At 42.3% G+C, this 14,806-nt stretch overlaps 1 protein-coding gene across 2 annotated transcripts; it reads right to left on the bottom strand.

The window, feature by feature from the left end:
• Window positions 1-3,286: 3,286 nt before the first annotated feature.
• recql4 (RecQ helicase-like 4) lies at window positions 3,287-14,374 on the bottom strand. 2 transcript variants are annotated; one of them, XM_085791466.1, is made up of 28 exons: window positions 14,007-14,374; window positions 13,617-13,650; window positions 13,422-13,519; window positions 13,182-13,328; window positions 12,937-13,091; window positions 11,327-12,365; window positions 11,120-11,202; window positions 10,942-11,041; window positions 10,557-10,734; window positions 10,279-10,392; window positions 10,023-10,187; window positions 9,112-9,204; window positions 8,873-9,009; window positions 8,644-8,727; window positions 8,285-8,473; window positions 7,636-7,818; window positions 7,288-7,483; window positions 7,005-7,198; window positions 6,653-6,736; window positions 6,419-6,556; window positions 6,196-6,297; window positions 5,796-6,069; window positions 5,484-5,613; window positions 5,217-5,383; window positions 4,880-5,057; window positions 4,304-4,457; window positions 4,097-4,205; window positions 3,287-3,427 (listed from the first exon to the last, which is right to left on the bottom strand). In XM_085791466.1, the coding sequence occupies exons 1-28, from the start codon at window positions 14,088-14,090 to the stop codon at window positions 3,306-3,308; spliced, it is 4,731 nt and encodes a 1,576-aa protein (XP_085647592.1). In that variant the 5' UTR covers window positions 14,091-14,374; the 3' UTR covers window positions 3,287-3,305. The 2 variants fall into 2 exon arrangements, with proteins under 2 accessions (XP_085647592.1, XP_085647593.1); XM_085791467.1 differs by having other exon boundaries at window positions 10,942-11,038; window positions 14,007-14,211.
• Window positions 14,375-14,806: the final 432 nt, after the last annotated feature.

Raw genomic sequence — 14,806 nt, 5'->3', positions numbered from 1 at the left:
GGAACATCCGTGCACACCTACTTATTCATACAATTGTCCAATAAGACAAGCAGAGCAGCGCTTTATGCAGTGTGTTGCTGACCACCTTGTGCCTCCTTTTATGGCCACAATTTACCATCTTCTCATGGTTACTCCCAGCATAATGATCCACTATGTCACAATGTAAAACGGTTTAATGAGTTCAGTGAACCTCAGAGGTCTCCCCGTCACCAGATCTTAATCAAATTGAAAACCTCTGGGATGCATGAGTGAGACAAACCTGCAGAAGTGATGTGATGCAGGGACCAGAATCTCAATATTAAGCACTCGCTAAATGAGAAACAATGTGTGCTTAGTCATGACTAGCGTCTACTTTGTCTCAGACAAAATGACCTATTTAATGTCAGCTGTGCGCTGATCCTTGGAGCATATGCCGTAAAAAACAAATTACAGAGATTACAGCATGAGGCTGCTGACAGAGGAAAACTGGATTTTCCTGAAGTCAGCTTTCCAACCTGTCATTCCCAACTTTTACAGAACATCGTCAGAGGTTTAATGAGTCTCAAGAGCCACGTAACTTTACCAATAAAACACCTCATAGTGACTCTTTGAACTGAGAATTATACAACATGATATTTTACATACAGAATAAAATGAACCAAGACAGAGCAACTGCCTTCATAAAGAAGTGTGAATTAAATTAAAAAACAGCTTCATTATGGTTAATGTAAATTAGGACTTTTCATGTCAGTGTAATGTCTGGAGTCTAAATGATCACTTTGGAAACTCAAACAGTCAAACACACTCAGATCCCCACATACTGTACAGCGTTGAAGCTGAATTACTGTTATTAGGAGATGAGTAATGTCCAGGTGAGTCTGACTGAAGTTTCTGTGAGGTCAGTTGGTGACAGTGTGTGGGTGGGAGGTTGTACTGATGGTCACATTGTGTGAGTTACACTGAGTGATATAGCTGCTCTAAGACCTCTGTTTCTCTGCAGCAAACAAAACACAGTTTCCATATAACTGCAGAACTTGTTATCCCCAAATGGTGTTTCCTGAGAAGCCTTGTTTTAATTCGAATTTTCTCTGTGCACATACTTGAAAACATACGTAGGCATCTTATCAGAGGAGTGTTATCTAGAGGAATCTCAGAGACATCACTTTCAAAAGGCTGAAATCTGACCAATAATTTGTGGGGTTGCTATGACCTTTACTATTGACCACCAAAACTCCTTGATTTCATCCTTGGCTCCAGGTTAATATTTGTACTAAATTCAAAGAAATTCCCTTAAGTTATCAGAGAGCTATCAAGGTCACAAGAATGGGACAACCTTATTTACCCATTTAGAGAGCCATAAAAACACATCTAACATACGAGAAAGAGCAGAATTATACTGCTGTTAAATATATGATAACTTTATTTCCCTAAGAATCTGTTTCTTCATCTGTTAAGAATACAAGAATGATCTAAAGGGGTCGGACTAAGACAAACACACTGTCTTTGTTCAATTCTACTTTCCTGAAGATTGAATAGAACCGGTCTCGTTCAGGAATAAACATTAACCAGGAGTGGCTATTGATTTTCTTTACTTAACCTTTCCAGAAAAGACTGAATCATTGACCCAGTATTTCCTTGTTAACGCCCACAGAGGTATGTACATTTATCATGCCTCTGTATCTTGTGGTAGACATGGGTTAACGCAAGTTTAAGAAAATCTTACTTAAAACCTTATAATTATTGTGGAGTTAGCATGTTTGTATCAACCTAAGTATGCAGCATCCTAGTCCTCCTAAATAATCATCCATCAACATTAACAGACAGTGGAAAGGACAACCATGGGAACTGCATTTCACTCAGCCAGACTGCTTAGTGTCTATACATGTACATAGACTCCTTGACATTTTATGACCTGTTGTCAAAGTCAGAGTCCAATGTAATGACACATTGAAGAAGGAAACTCAGGCTGCCACCTCACCCGTGCAGGTTTCCCTCCTGCATGTTGGCATGTTTCTGTTTCATTAGCTTCAATCTAAAGATGAGGCCGTGTTTTATCGTTCATCTTTTACCTTCTACATTAGAAAGTGATTTCATTCAGGCTGTGTGTTTGCCATCTCTCACAGATTAAACAATAACACTGTGGTGTCTGGAGAGTAAAATATGAAGCTGCCAACATAGCACAGTGGCCTTGGTGGACACATTTTAAAAGTCCAGCTAGCTCTTTCCCTCTGTTTATTTGAGCTAAGCTAACTGTCTGCTAGTTAGAGCTTCAAAACACAGCAAACACACTTTGGCAACTGTCTTGAAAAAAAAAACTAAATTACTTTAGCTGCAAAAATCAGGTCCTGCCTTTGAAGAATTGTGCTTAATTTAACTTTAATAAACTGCTTACTTATTCCACTACAGCTCTCCTCAGTCAATTAGGCCTTGTGTTGCGAAAGTTTATGATTAACAAGGCCCATATGTATCTGCTGCAGCTGAGAAAATGTTTACCAAAACGTGAGACAAAGGATTTATGGGAAATCCTGCACAGAAGTGACTCACCATGATTAATTATCAAACATGGGCCATAAAGTATGAATATAAACAATAAAAGTCAATATTTGTAGTCTTATCAAGTGTTTCTCTCCTCAGTGACACACTGGGGCGGTGGGAGGAGAAATCCCACCTTGTTTTTGCTCTTCAGGTTTTACTTCCTTATATCAGGTCATTTGTGGGTCAAGACTTCAAACAGAATTAAGCTGAATTTTTGTGTTAATATAAGTCTTAAATAGTTATATCTTCCGACGGCAATCACTTACATAGAGTGTTTGGTCTGAAACACGGGTCTGTCAGTCACTCTGCTCTGCTGTAAACCGAGGAGAAAACTTTCCTTGTATCCTACAACCTTTATCCAATGAAGAGAGAGAATGGCATGAAGGGCTGTGTGTGGGGACGAGGACCAATAGATCCATGACGAGGGCGGGGGCTGCTAACTCCATCGGCTGACAAGAAGTTAGCCAAAACGACCGGATCGCTTACTTCTGCTTTAATTGGGTCCAAGATAAGAGTTTTAATTTATGTCAAAAGCTTCCTGAAAAGACTGCAAGACCAAGCTAGAAAAATAGAAAGATTTTATTTATACAGCGAACAAAGAAAAAACTTTCACATACAAAATACTAACATTGTAAAAAAAAAAAGGGGAAAAAAAGCATAAGTTAAATGATTCAACACACGCCAGCAAAAACAAGTGTTTTATGAAAAAATTCATCCAAAACAGAGCTGTGCTGTTGTTCTGTGTGCGTATGAGTGTGTAAGTACAGATCTGTATGTGTGTGTGTGGTTGGTCACTTGAAGCAAATGATCTCCTGAGTGGCCAGTCTGATGATCTGGTTGAAGTCAAACTGGATGTACTTCCTCCAGTAGCGTCTGTCTCTGCCGTAGGTCTGAGCAGGGTAACACGGACTGCCTGCACGACACATTTACACATGAGGTATACGTTAATCCTTAATTTAAGCATTGATGCTCATTCACAGATGATAAATGCACTGTGATACAGATATCCCCGATACCCCTGACTCATCTCTGCTGGCACCTGTACACCTCAATGACACGAACCTGGTTTCCTTCTACGACTTCCTGCATGCGTTTGGTTTGTTGCAAATTAAAACAAAGTCACTGTTGTGGAAGGAGCTGAATTCTTCCTTATTCTACAAATATCATCTAAAATGGAAGTGGTGGCAAATCATAATTACAGATATACATATATGTATAAGTTCTATTCTATACATTTAGGTTTAAAAAGTTCCAAACAATTGACTATAGTCAACGTAAAATGACAGTACAATTTCTAATAAATTCAGCTCAATGATCCTGCGACATTTTATAAAAATTGAGAGAATGTAACCTTCAAAGACAACTTAGATCTTAAATATCCTCCCAAAGACCAGCTGTCTGCCCATTAGTCCTATAGCGCCCTCTGGTGGTCCAGAGTTTGGATGGTCTAGTGTGTTTGGCTTTGGAAAACTGACTTCAGTCTTACGCACAAAAATATTGTTTAGCTTTATAAAAAAGAAAGAGAAGAGAAAATGCATTAAGGCATTTACATTCTGTACATGTGTGGTGTGTGTGCTCTCACCGATGCCGTGGAAGATTCTGGCAACAGCTCGTCCAGAAAACTTCTCATCGCTACGGTTGCCAAGAAAACTTCTGATGTCGGCTCTGATCTGACCTTCCCAGTCCGCCAGCTACAAACAAACAAACAAGAACAAATAAACACACCATTCAACCAGAGTATTCAAGACCCACCAGCTAAAATGCCTGGCGATAATCCTGTATGTTTTACCTTATATTTGTCGAGCTCCTCTATGTCCACCGGTCTCAGTGTGTGGTCTCGGTCTCGCCTCTTGTCAAAGTATTCAGAGAGAAGGCTTTTCAGCTGCTGACTGCGACTCACATCCAAATCATCGACGCAGGACAAAACGCTTTGGAAGCCAACACTGGAAAACAACACACACAGTTTGAGTCAGACAATCCAATAAAGCGCCAAGAGAGATTTCTGCAAGTTGAGTAATGTGAACGATGTAGAGTGTTGAGCAGTTGAATAAGGGATCTGAGATTTAATCACATCCTTATACATAGCACAACTTACTGATCGACCAGAGATACAATATCCACTTATCATTAATAACACTAATGGATTAATTATTGGAATGAGGTAAGAGATCAGTGGTATTTAAGAGCAAAACAAAAAGTAATGTCACTTGCAAAGTAAAGAATAAACTGTAGCTATCTAAAACCAGTGCAAACAAAAACATCCCATTCAGAGATCTGAAAACAGTGTGAGCAAAACCATGAATAACGTAGATATAGATGAAGGGAAAATCAAGTGAAACATTGTGACTTTTAAAACAGCTCGTACCTCTTGAAGGACTTGAAACAGGCGGTGAGCTGGTAGAGCTGCGTTCTCTCCTGATCCTGCACTCGATTATGGAGGAACTGACAAACTCTGTCCATCTCCTCATCACTCAGGTCTCCGTAGGAGCGGAAGTAGAAAGATGGGGCAGAGAATTCAACCAGGATGCCGCTGCGCCCACCACCTGTGACACAAACATTGACATTCGGGGGCATCATGGGAAAAGAAAATCTTCCAAAACACTCACACACACCAAAGTAGGTTACCCCACTTCAACGCAAATAAAATCCTGGACGTTGCGGTATTCTCTCTCATGACAAATGAACTAAACTAGTGAACAAACCTCTGTCCGTGCTCCACTGCAGCTGCCTGAGGCCTCTTTTGACAAGAGGAAGCTGCCATCCCATAGTGTCTGCAACCTCGACGACATCAAACTCCAGCTGATCACACGTCTCCACTCGTTCTCCTGCCATTCGCATCCTGGCCAGAACCACAGCGATAGGAGGGCAGCTGTGGAGAGGACAATACAATATTCACAGATTCATGAACACAATGCAAACTGGTACATACAGTTTTTTTGTTTTTTTTAAAGCCGTCAAACATTTCATACATTTTGGTGATTTTCTGGAGCTGCCTCGGGCCGTCGTAGCAGCTGACTTTACACACAGACATGGTGGGGTGGAGAAGTTCGACGAAGCGCTGAGGATGCAGCTCCAGGTAGCACAGCAGTGTTTCCACACCTCAAGTAAACACAAAGAAAGATTGAAACAGAAAGACTCAATACGTTCACAGGTATAACCGTTATGTTTATTACCGATTTTACACTGGAGTGAATTCTACTTTATTGTGAATAAACTGTACAGCTACCGTACTGTTTTACTGTTTCTTTGTGTGTGTTCCTCAAGTCTGTGTTTCCACTTACCTTCCTCTGTGATGTCCAGAGCCTCCACAGTCTGCTGAATGGGGATCGCTCTCTCGTGCGTGTGACACACTCGCTCTCCGGGCCAATCACTGCTCTCCTCTCCGTGCTCTCTCAGCAAATCACCGTCTGTCTCGGCCACTACATCCTGGTGTTTCACCGAACCATCAGCTCCCTCGTCTTCTACTGTTTGTTCCTTTTTGTCCACCTCCTTTTCCTTTCCTTCATGCCTGTCCTCTTGGACAGGTGATGTCGCTGAATCAGGATGTGACGTCTCCTTACAGTGAAAATAAAGTCTCAGTTTTCAATTTCCTTATTTTCAGTATTACCTGCATTTAACAGTTTTTATTGGGTTAAGCTGTTAAAAAATAAAGATTGAAAGATCAAAGAGTCTTTTAATTACCTGTGCTGCAGTAGATTCTGGATTAGGATTAGTAGGAGGGTTCAGGTTGCTCGCCTGATCACACACATCCATCATCTCCAACAGCTCAGCATCCTCAATGTCCTACACACATGGACACATAGTATATTACGGTTTTTATAGTTGAAAGTTTCAGCTTGACTAACCTTGACTCAGAAATACTTCACAGAGCAGCATGTAATAAAGTAGACACGTTACAAGTTACCTGGACAAATTCCTGTTGTTTCTGGTGTATCTGTTTACATTTGCATGGAGGGAAAACCTTCTGGACCAGCTTCTTTACTGTGTAGTAGTCCACCGTGTCTGCGTAGATATGACGACGGAGCTCATGGAGGTCTCCACCCTGCACACAAATTAAGAAGTGGGGTGAATTATCCAACAACAAAAGCTCCAATTAGAGTCAAGTTGGTTGCTAGTTAAAAATGAACTCTATTCTCACCTCAGGGTCCAGGAAGAGGTGACAGTGTGCCGGTACTCCGTCTCTCCCTGCCCTCCCAATCTCCTGAACGTAGCTCTCAAAGCTCTAGGGGAACAATTAACAGTCAGGGAACGCTGTTACAGAAATAAACACATCTCTTTTTAAAAGTTTGGAAGCTTTCAATCAACTAAATTCAGCAATTATGCAATGAAAGTTTCAATAATAGAGCAGTCTCTTTAACAAGCAGCATTTTTAAACTTCTCCACCTGTGTTTAATTTATCATGGCCACAAATATTCCCACAGATTTTATCAGTCAGACACGGAGCGGGAGCTGTGGTTTCAAAGTTTGAACAACCACAGGCGATCACCCACCTTTGGCATGTTGTAGTGGATGATACCACGGACGTCAGATTTATCGAGGCCCATGCCAAACGCCACCGTGGCCACCACTACTCTGAGTTCCCCACACATGAAGTTGTTCTGTACGCGACGGCGCTCCGATGCAGACAGGCCGGCGTGGTATGACTCCGCCTGCCACTTCAGTGGTTTACGAATCTTCTTCCTTGCTGAGAGCAGAAAGACATTGACATTGTGAAAACTGCTTCCTCCATTTTCATGAAAGATGAATTAGTTTTCTAGTTGAAACTCTACTTACCCAGCTGTTTCTTTCTGTCTCCTGCAGGGTTGCTCTGTGCCTGGCTGCTGATGTCTTTGTTTTCTTTAACCAGCACTCCCTGCAGGCAGGTCCTGAGCAGAGCGGCCACACGGGTCGTCTCCTCTCTTCTGGTGCAGTAGACGATGATGGAGTCCAGACAACCAAAACGATCACCTCTCAACAAGGACACTAAAGCCTTAATATTTGAAGGCAGAAGAGGTGGAGATAAAAAAAAAAAAAAGGTTCAACTTTTAAATGTCTCTAGAACTGGTGTGGAAAACTATACAACTGCTACAGTGTGTGCAACGTGTAGTCACAGAGAGTGACATTTACGGTAAATCATCACACCTGATCTTTCGCTCTATCCATGGACACAGAGAGACGCAGGTTCGGAGGAACTGCTGCTGATCTGACTGCAATGCCGTCTTGATCGGTGATGTCCAGATGCTGCGCGATGTCCAGAGCCGTGGACAGTGTGGCCGTAGCTGTAAGTCCCAGTAAGCACTTCACTCCCAAACGCTCCCTTAGCACCTACAAATACACACAAACACACACACACACACACACACACACACACACACACACACGTAACTATGGCACTCATCAGACTGTGTTGTAGCAGTCTGTGGTACATAGAAACATCATAAAGTACATGCTCAAGATTTCAGCTATGACCAGGAGAAAAGTCTGTGGCACTGACAGTCATATTGAAGATGATATAGAATAGAATAGAATAGAATAGAATAGAATAGAATAGAATAGAAAATATATGGATAATTTTTTTCATTATTTACAATACATATACATGGGAGGCTATTTATTTGCTGTGAGAATACCGTTTCAAACTTTGCAGTTTTAGATTTGCTGAAATTATGTCGGTCACATTTTTTCCACCTTTTGCCGTTTAAACAATATTTGTTTGCTAACCATCTGATAGATGGGTCAACCTGTAGGTCATCAACACACACACACACAACACACATAATCCTTTGCCTACCTTACAAAGCCTCAGGTAGCAGGGTCTGAAGTTGTGAGACCACTCAGAGACGCAGTGAGCTTCGTCTATACAAGCGAAGGCCACAGGAGGGAGCTCCTGAGCAGAGGGCAGACACCCTGCACCAGAGCCACCTCCACCAACCAAGGCCTCTGGAGAGAGGAGCAGCACACACACCTCGCCTGACTTCACCTGCACAGAGAGAACACACACACACACTGGGCTGAAAACACCTCTGAACATGTGACAATTTGTTTTCAAGCCAAGATTTCTCTTTAACTTAAACAACATTTCTGCAGTAATACAGCAAAAACACATTTACATCTGCTGATGAGGATCTACTCCTGTGATGTGTTTTTTACCTTTTCTATCGCAGCTTCTCTCTGTTTCATGGTCATGTTGGAGTGGATACAGGCGGCCTTCAGCCTGGCTGGTATGCCCGACAGCTGGAAAAACACACACACACACACACACACACACACACGAGGCATTAACAACTGCTGCATCACTGTTTACAGAGGGATGATGCGTTTACTCTGGACCCGACATTCACAATTAGCGATGACAAAACGTTGGCCAATTTCTGATTACCTGATCGTCCATTAGTGAGACGAGAGGTGAAATGACCAGTGTGATGCAATTTGACCTCTGAGCGTACAGGTAGGCTGGAAGCTGATAGCACAGAGATTTACCCATCCCTGTTGACAACACCACGAGGGTAGAGAGACCTAGACAGAGAGAGAGAGAGAGAGAGAGAACCATGAAAACACACCATATTTGCACAGATAAAATCACAGATATTCTAGTCTGTGTTGTGTTTATGTCTGTACCTGACAGGATCCTCATGATGGCCTCCTCCTGTCCTGGTCTAAACGACTTGTAGCCGAGGTCTTTCAGAGCCGCGTACACATCGGGTGGTGTTGCTGAACACACAAATACACAAAGTTATTAAAGCAGAAGTAAGTGGTCCGGTCGTTTTCGCTAATGCTGCGTTCCAGGCAGGCTTTTGAAATCGTAAATTACAGCTTCAAGTCACAACTTACGACTTTGTAGCGTTTCAGGCAACCCACTCGTGTTTTTCCGACCTGTTTTACCTGTGAAAGTCACTATAACGGCCACTCGTAACTTCCCACCCGTGAACTCGTACCAGATCGAACTGGTACAACTTCACAGGTCGGAAAAACACGAGTTAGGGGCTGCCTTGAACGCACCATAACAGTCCTCGTCCCTACGTCACCACATTCACGGCGTCCCTTGGCTGCACACACAGCCCTGCATGCCGTTCTCTCTCCTCATTGGATAAAAACTGTAGGATACGATAAAAGTTTTCTCCTCAGCTCAGAGCAGAGCAGAGTGACTGACAGACCCGTGTTTCAGACCAAACACTCTATGTAAGTGATTGCTGTCGGAAGATATAACTATTTAAGACTTATATTAACACAAATATATCACTTACTTCTGCTTTAAGGAGTAACTGTAAATTTAATTTTAGTATGTTTTACATCGCTTTTCTTTTTTTTTCTTTTTACCTTTCTGTCCTGTTCTGGTGCTGCTTTATTATGTCGTCAGGTTTGTTCTGTCCTTTGTTTTCTGTTTGTCTGTTTTTGGTCAGTGTATTGTCAGTTTATAAATTGTGTAAGTCATTGCCTGTTTCCAAGTTAAAATATGAGTTTATTACAATTGTGTTCTTCATTTTCATTTACTCTGGTTTTTTAAAAGTAGTTATATGTAAAGTGTTTACCCTGGACTTTTCCATCATCTGTGAGCTGATACAGTGGTTCCAGTGGTGGCGGAGCAGCAGGCCGCTCATAGTCAGGACGAATCACATTCAACAACACCTCATCTTGGCGTTTACGATCTGCTTCGCTGTCTTGGAGCCGCTCCTCGTTGACACCGGAAGACGACACTGGGACACACAAACACACAAGAATCAGTGAGTTTCTTGCATTAACAACTGTTTTTTCCCCCAAAGTTGTGATGAACTTTACAAAAAGTACCGAGCGGCTGAGGTCCTAGAGTTCCTGTCGCCCTGGCAACCTCCTCCAGTGTCGGCAGCTCAAACGGCTCCTCTTCAACAGGCTGCTCCTCGGGAACAGGAGGAGGGGGAGGAGCTACAAAACAGAGTTCAGAGGTATCACTGGTATTAAATGTGACAAAGTGAGATCAAGTGACAAAAAACAAGTCTCAGTTTTCAGGATGTGCGCATTTTAAGCAACCAAGAAAAAGATTTGAATCACAGTAACACCGATTCATTCATTGTCCCACTCTGTGTTACCTGGTCCTTTGCACTCCATGGCCCAATGCCCTGTCCCTCCACACTTATAGCAGGTGTCGCCCTGGCGATTAAACCCCCCTCTGAAGCCTCCTCTAAAGCCTCCTCTCCTTCCTCTGCCGAAAAATCCTCCACCTCCTCCGAAACGTTCGCCTTTCAGTTGGAATTTCTGCATGTACAACTGAAACAAACACACATAAAGAAGTTCATTAATACAGTCATGTGAAACAGAATTCATGTGTAAGTTTTCCAAGACAAATATACACAAATACAAATTTGACAGGTTTTGTGTGTTCTCAGTGCAAGTTCACTCGATATTTTCATTATAATGTAACTTCTGCATACAGTAGAAACATCAACGTACAGCGTAGGACAATCCAACACACACCTGTTTGCGTAGAGCCATCCCTCTGAGTGCGTATCCTTTGACGTGAGATTTCTTCTTCAGATTTATCTTCACAAAGTTTCCCTCCGCTCCTTTCACGCTTCTGTGAAATTAATAAGAATAAGAATTACACAGGCTACAAAAAGAGACGCAGCAGCAACAGCGTTTTGCGGTATCTCACCCGGGTCTGACGGACTGAGTCTGATACATCCTCTTGGTCACAAACTCCTCCTCTATTTCTCCTAGCAGGTTCTCCTGGGGCATCTTAACAAAAATGAGACAACACTTAATTATACCATGATTATTTTCACTAACACTAACACTAAGGCATTAACACAAGAAATAATATGCAATAGGCTCTAAGGTGGATATAAATTTAACTCCTTACCTTTTTTGGTGCCTTAGGTTTAGGTTTCTCTTCTTCTCCCTCTCCATCCTCCTCTACATTTTTCTTGGTTCTCCTTTTCTTCCCTCCTCCTCCTCGAGTTGGGCTGGGGTCCAACCCTGTGCTCTCCTCTTTCTTTTTGCCATTCCTCCTTTTCTTTTTCGCTCCTCCCTCCTGTGTCATCTCCTCCTCCATGTCTTCTCCCTCCCTCTGCCTCTTCCTTCCTCTCTTCTTTGAACCTTTGGGCTTGGGACTGGCTTCACCATCACCTTCTGGTGCTGGAGGTGGCGTCCGCCCTTTCTGCAACTCCTCACCTCCTTTCCCTTTGCTTTTTCTTTTGGTTTTTCCAACTGGTTTCAATTCGCCATCACTTCCTGTTTTGTCACTGGCGGCAACGCTCTTCAAGCCCTCATCTCTTCTGACTGTACCTCTTCTTTCTCCCTCTGCATCTATTTCTCCTTTTCCTGTCGTTTCATCTGCTTGTATTTCTCCTTCTGTTTCTCTCTCTACTTTTCTGTCAATCTCCTGGTTACCTGCTCCCGGCGCCTCTTCTGCCCCCATCTCGCCAAACACCTGACACCTCTCCAACCACTTCCTGTCGAGAGAGCCCAGCCTGTTGGCAGGAGAAGGCTTTGCTCCAACTCCGCCTCTTAAACCTCCAATAAACTGTGGGCTTCCTCTAAAAGGAGTTCCTAATGTCTCAAAATTCAGCTTTTTCTCTCCTGAAGCTCCAATGCTGTCATTTAACTTCCCTGTTGTTCCAACATCTTCTCCTGAGGGAGGAGACAACGACAACAATGCAGAAGATCTGGATGAAGAAGGAGTTTGACTGGACCCAATTTGATTTTGCATATTATTGACTTTACTTGTACAATTCCTACTGCTAATATTACTAATATTACTAATATCACTACAACTACTGGGGGCAGCTGATGGTTCTTCACTAAACTCTCTGACAGGTTCAAATGGTTTGAACGGCTCTTCAGGCTCCACCGGTTGTATCGTCTTTGAAGCCGGAGACCCCAGGCAAAATGGTACTCTCCTGTGGACAAAGACATCATTAAAAGGAGAAGTCATTAGTAGCTCTTAACAGTTATATTTTTATTATTATTATTATTAAATCTTTATTTCAGACCCAAGGGGATCCATATCACCATAAAAGCAGAATAAGATAAGATTTTACTGTTTTTGCTTATATATTTAAGATTGTTGATGCAATACACATGAATATGGGGATACCTAGCTGGGACTAAATTATTTCATCACAATAATGGCTGTTTAAAATATAAAGATTGATTTTTGAGTAATTTATGAGGCCAATTTTCTGGTATCACTGTTTCAATGTGAAGTTTTCTGCTTTTTTGGGGGGGGGGGGGAGGGCATCATTGTAAATGTATTTAACATCTTTGGTGTTTAGAATGTTAATTGGATAAAAAAAAGACAGCCTATTTTGACATTTCAAAGACTTAACACTTTATCAGGAACAACAATCATTATTAGTTGCAGCCTGAACTGCAATGCAATATTCAGCAAATATCTATAGTCTAACTGTGAGTAATGTTCTGATAATATGGAATTACTATTGAAATTGAAATTCTTGTTAATTTAATAACCTTGGTGAGAAGGGGTTGGGTTTGGGGTCAGTGGATGGGGTCTTGTCGGTAGCAGCAGCAGCAGGACTGTTTGTCTGAGCAGGCTGTCCACCTTTTATAGAGTTTAGAGGCACCCGACCAGGACGGACCGATTTCTTCAGTGAGACAGGTTTCTCCTGGAACAACAAAAGAAAATCTTACCAAAAGCACAAAAACCAAAGCAGTGACTGTTACCATCAGCGACCATTGTACGAAGTGTGTCTCACCTTACTGAGTGTGGCCAGGTTGCTTTTAAGCTTTAGGCCATAGTACTGGGCCGAGGCTTTAAGACTGTCTCTGTCCTGGGGTGTCAGTCTGGGAGAAGACGCTGGCAACGTGCTGCGATTCAGGTGGGCTCCCCAACAGTCTGACTCCTGAGCAGACAGATGATCACACACAGACAATGACAGTGAGCAAAGGGGGAGAAACAAAAAGATGGAGAATAACACAGATAAGCACCATCTGACCTTAGCTGTAGGTTTGGACTGTCCGGTCTGTTCGCTGGCTGCATCGCCGCTGCTGTTCTCTTTGGCTTGTTTCAAACTGCGATACTCTTTGTACAGCTCTGAAACACAGACACATGAAATGATTTTGTGGACTAAATATGCATGTGTAGGAAATATATCTGTTTATCTGAAATACAACTGAAGGCCAGTACTCACTCCTAGTCTCCTCTGGAGCTTGGTCAATGTCCTCCTGAAATTATAATAATGACCAATTATCATTAGTCCAAAGCTAAATAAACTTAAACTTAATGAAAATGTCAATATATCAATTGTAAATTAATTGTGCCTCCATAAACACTTCTGTTGTGAGCTGCATTGTCAAATTGTTGAGATGTTTTTGAATTTGTAGCAAATTTGTGTCTTTGCAGTGGGTTGAGCCTTCGGGGCCACCGTAGAAAGACCCACTGACAACAGCAATATCTGCAAATATACAGCCGTTTCTTGCGCAAACACAACCACAACAGAAATAACACTATAAAAACCATACACAAACCATGCAGTTGTTGTTTGCAGCTTCGCTTGCGGCTGTGCCAACCTTTAACTCACCTTGCTGGGTTTCCTCTGGTGCTGTGAGACAAACTCCTGCTCCCAGCCTTTCAGCTGCAGCTTCACCTCGTTGTATCGATCCATGTTAAACAGCAGCCTGGACAAAGTACCCCTTCTTCTTCTTCTTGTTGCAGTTTTCCATGGACAAGTACTTTGTCTTTCTTTCTGACACCTGTATCGCGACCTAGCTTTGTAATACAGCGTCGGGCATCACTGCAGCGACCGCAACGTTTATAAACAACAAGCGCAAAGCAATTCTTCTCTGAAACCGGAAGCAAAAACCTTCGTGAATACAACAATCCTGTTTTATTTAAACTCGTCCCCCTCCTATCAAAGTTACTATTGCTTTAATAGTATAAACAGTGATATCCAACAGCTCTAGTAAAGAGCTTCGACTTCCGCAGTGTCTGTTTACGGATTTCCCGCGCCGGGTGACAACCTATGTTGCCAGGTTTCTTCGTGTATCCACCAATCTCACAAAACACGCACTTGCCGTCGTGAAAACATTTGGTAATGGTCGTGGTTTTATCACTGACTAATGATGAACACGATGTATACCAGTCGGTCAGATTAATAAAATAAAACTAATAATAGTTATAACAACAAGAAATCACTCCCATGGTAGTACAATTCCGTGGTAAGTCTGATCTGGCAACCCTGAGTAGCGCCTCCTCTCCCACTCAACTCCACCTCCTTCAAAAAATTAAAAGGACCATAATCGTCCGGAAGCTACTGCTTACACTATGATGATGGTAATCTAGGTCGGATCTATCTCTATGAAATATTTTCCTCACATTAAC

Source organism: Trachurus japonicus, chromosome 11 (genome assembly GCF_045865225.1).
Source record: "Trachurus japonicus isolate A0001 chromosome 11, Traja_1.0".
NCBI lineage: Eukaryota > Metazoa > Chordata > Actinopteri > Carangiformes > Carangidae > Trachurus > Trachurus japonicus.
This window is presented reverse-complemented; position numbering and strand designations above follow the sequence as displayed.

Coding starts and splice junctions, on each gene's coding strand:
- recql4 (XM_085791466.1), bottom strand. CDS start 14,090: ATGGATCGATACAACGAGGTGAAGCTGCAGCTGAAAGGCTGGGAGCAG. Junction 13,520..13,616: donor AGCTCCAGAGGAGACTAGGA/GTGAGTACTGGC, acceptor TCTGTGTTTCAG/AGCTGTACAAAGAGTATCGC. Junction 7,199..7,287: donor AGACAGAAAGAAACAGCTGG/GTAAGTAGAGTT, acceptor TTCTGCTCTCAG/CAAGGAAGAAGATTCGTAAA.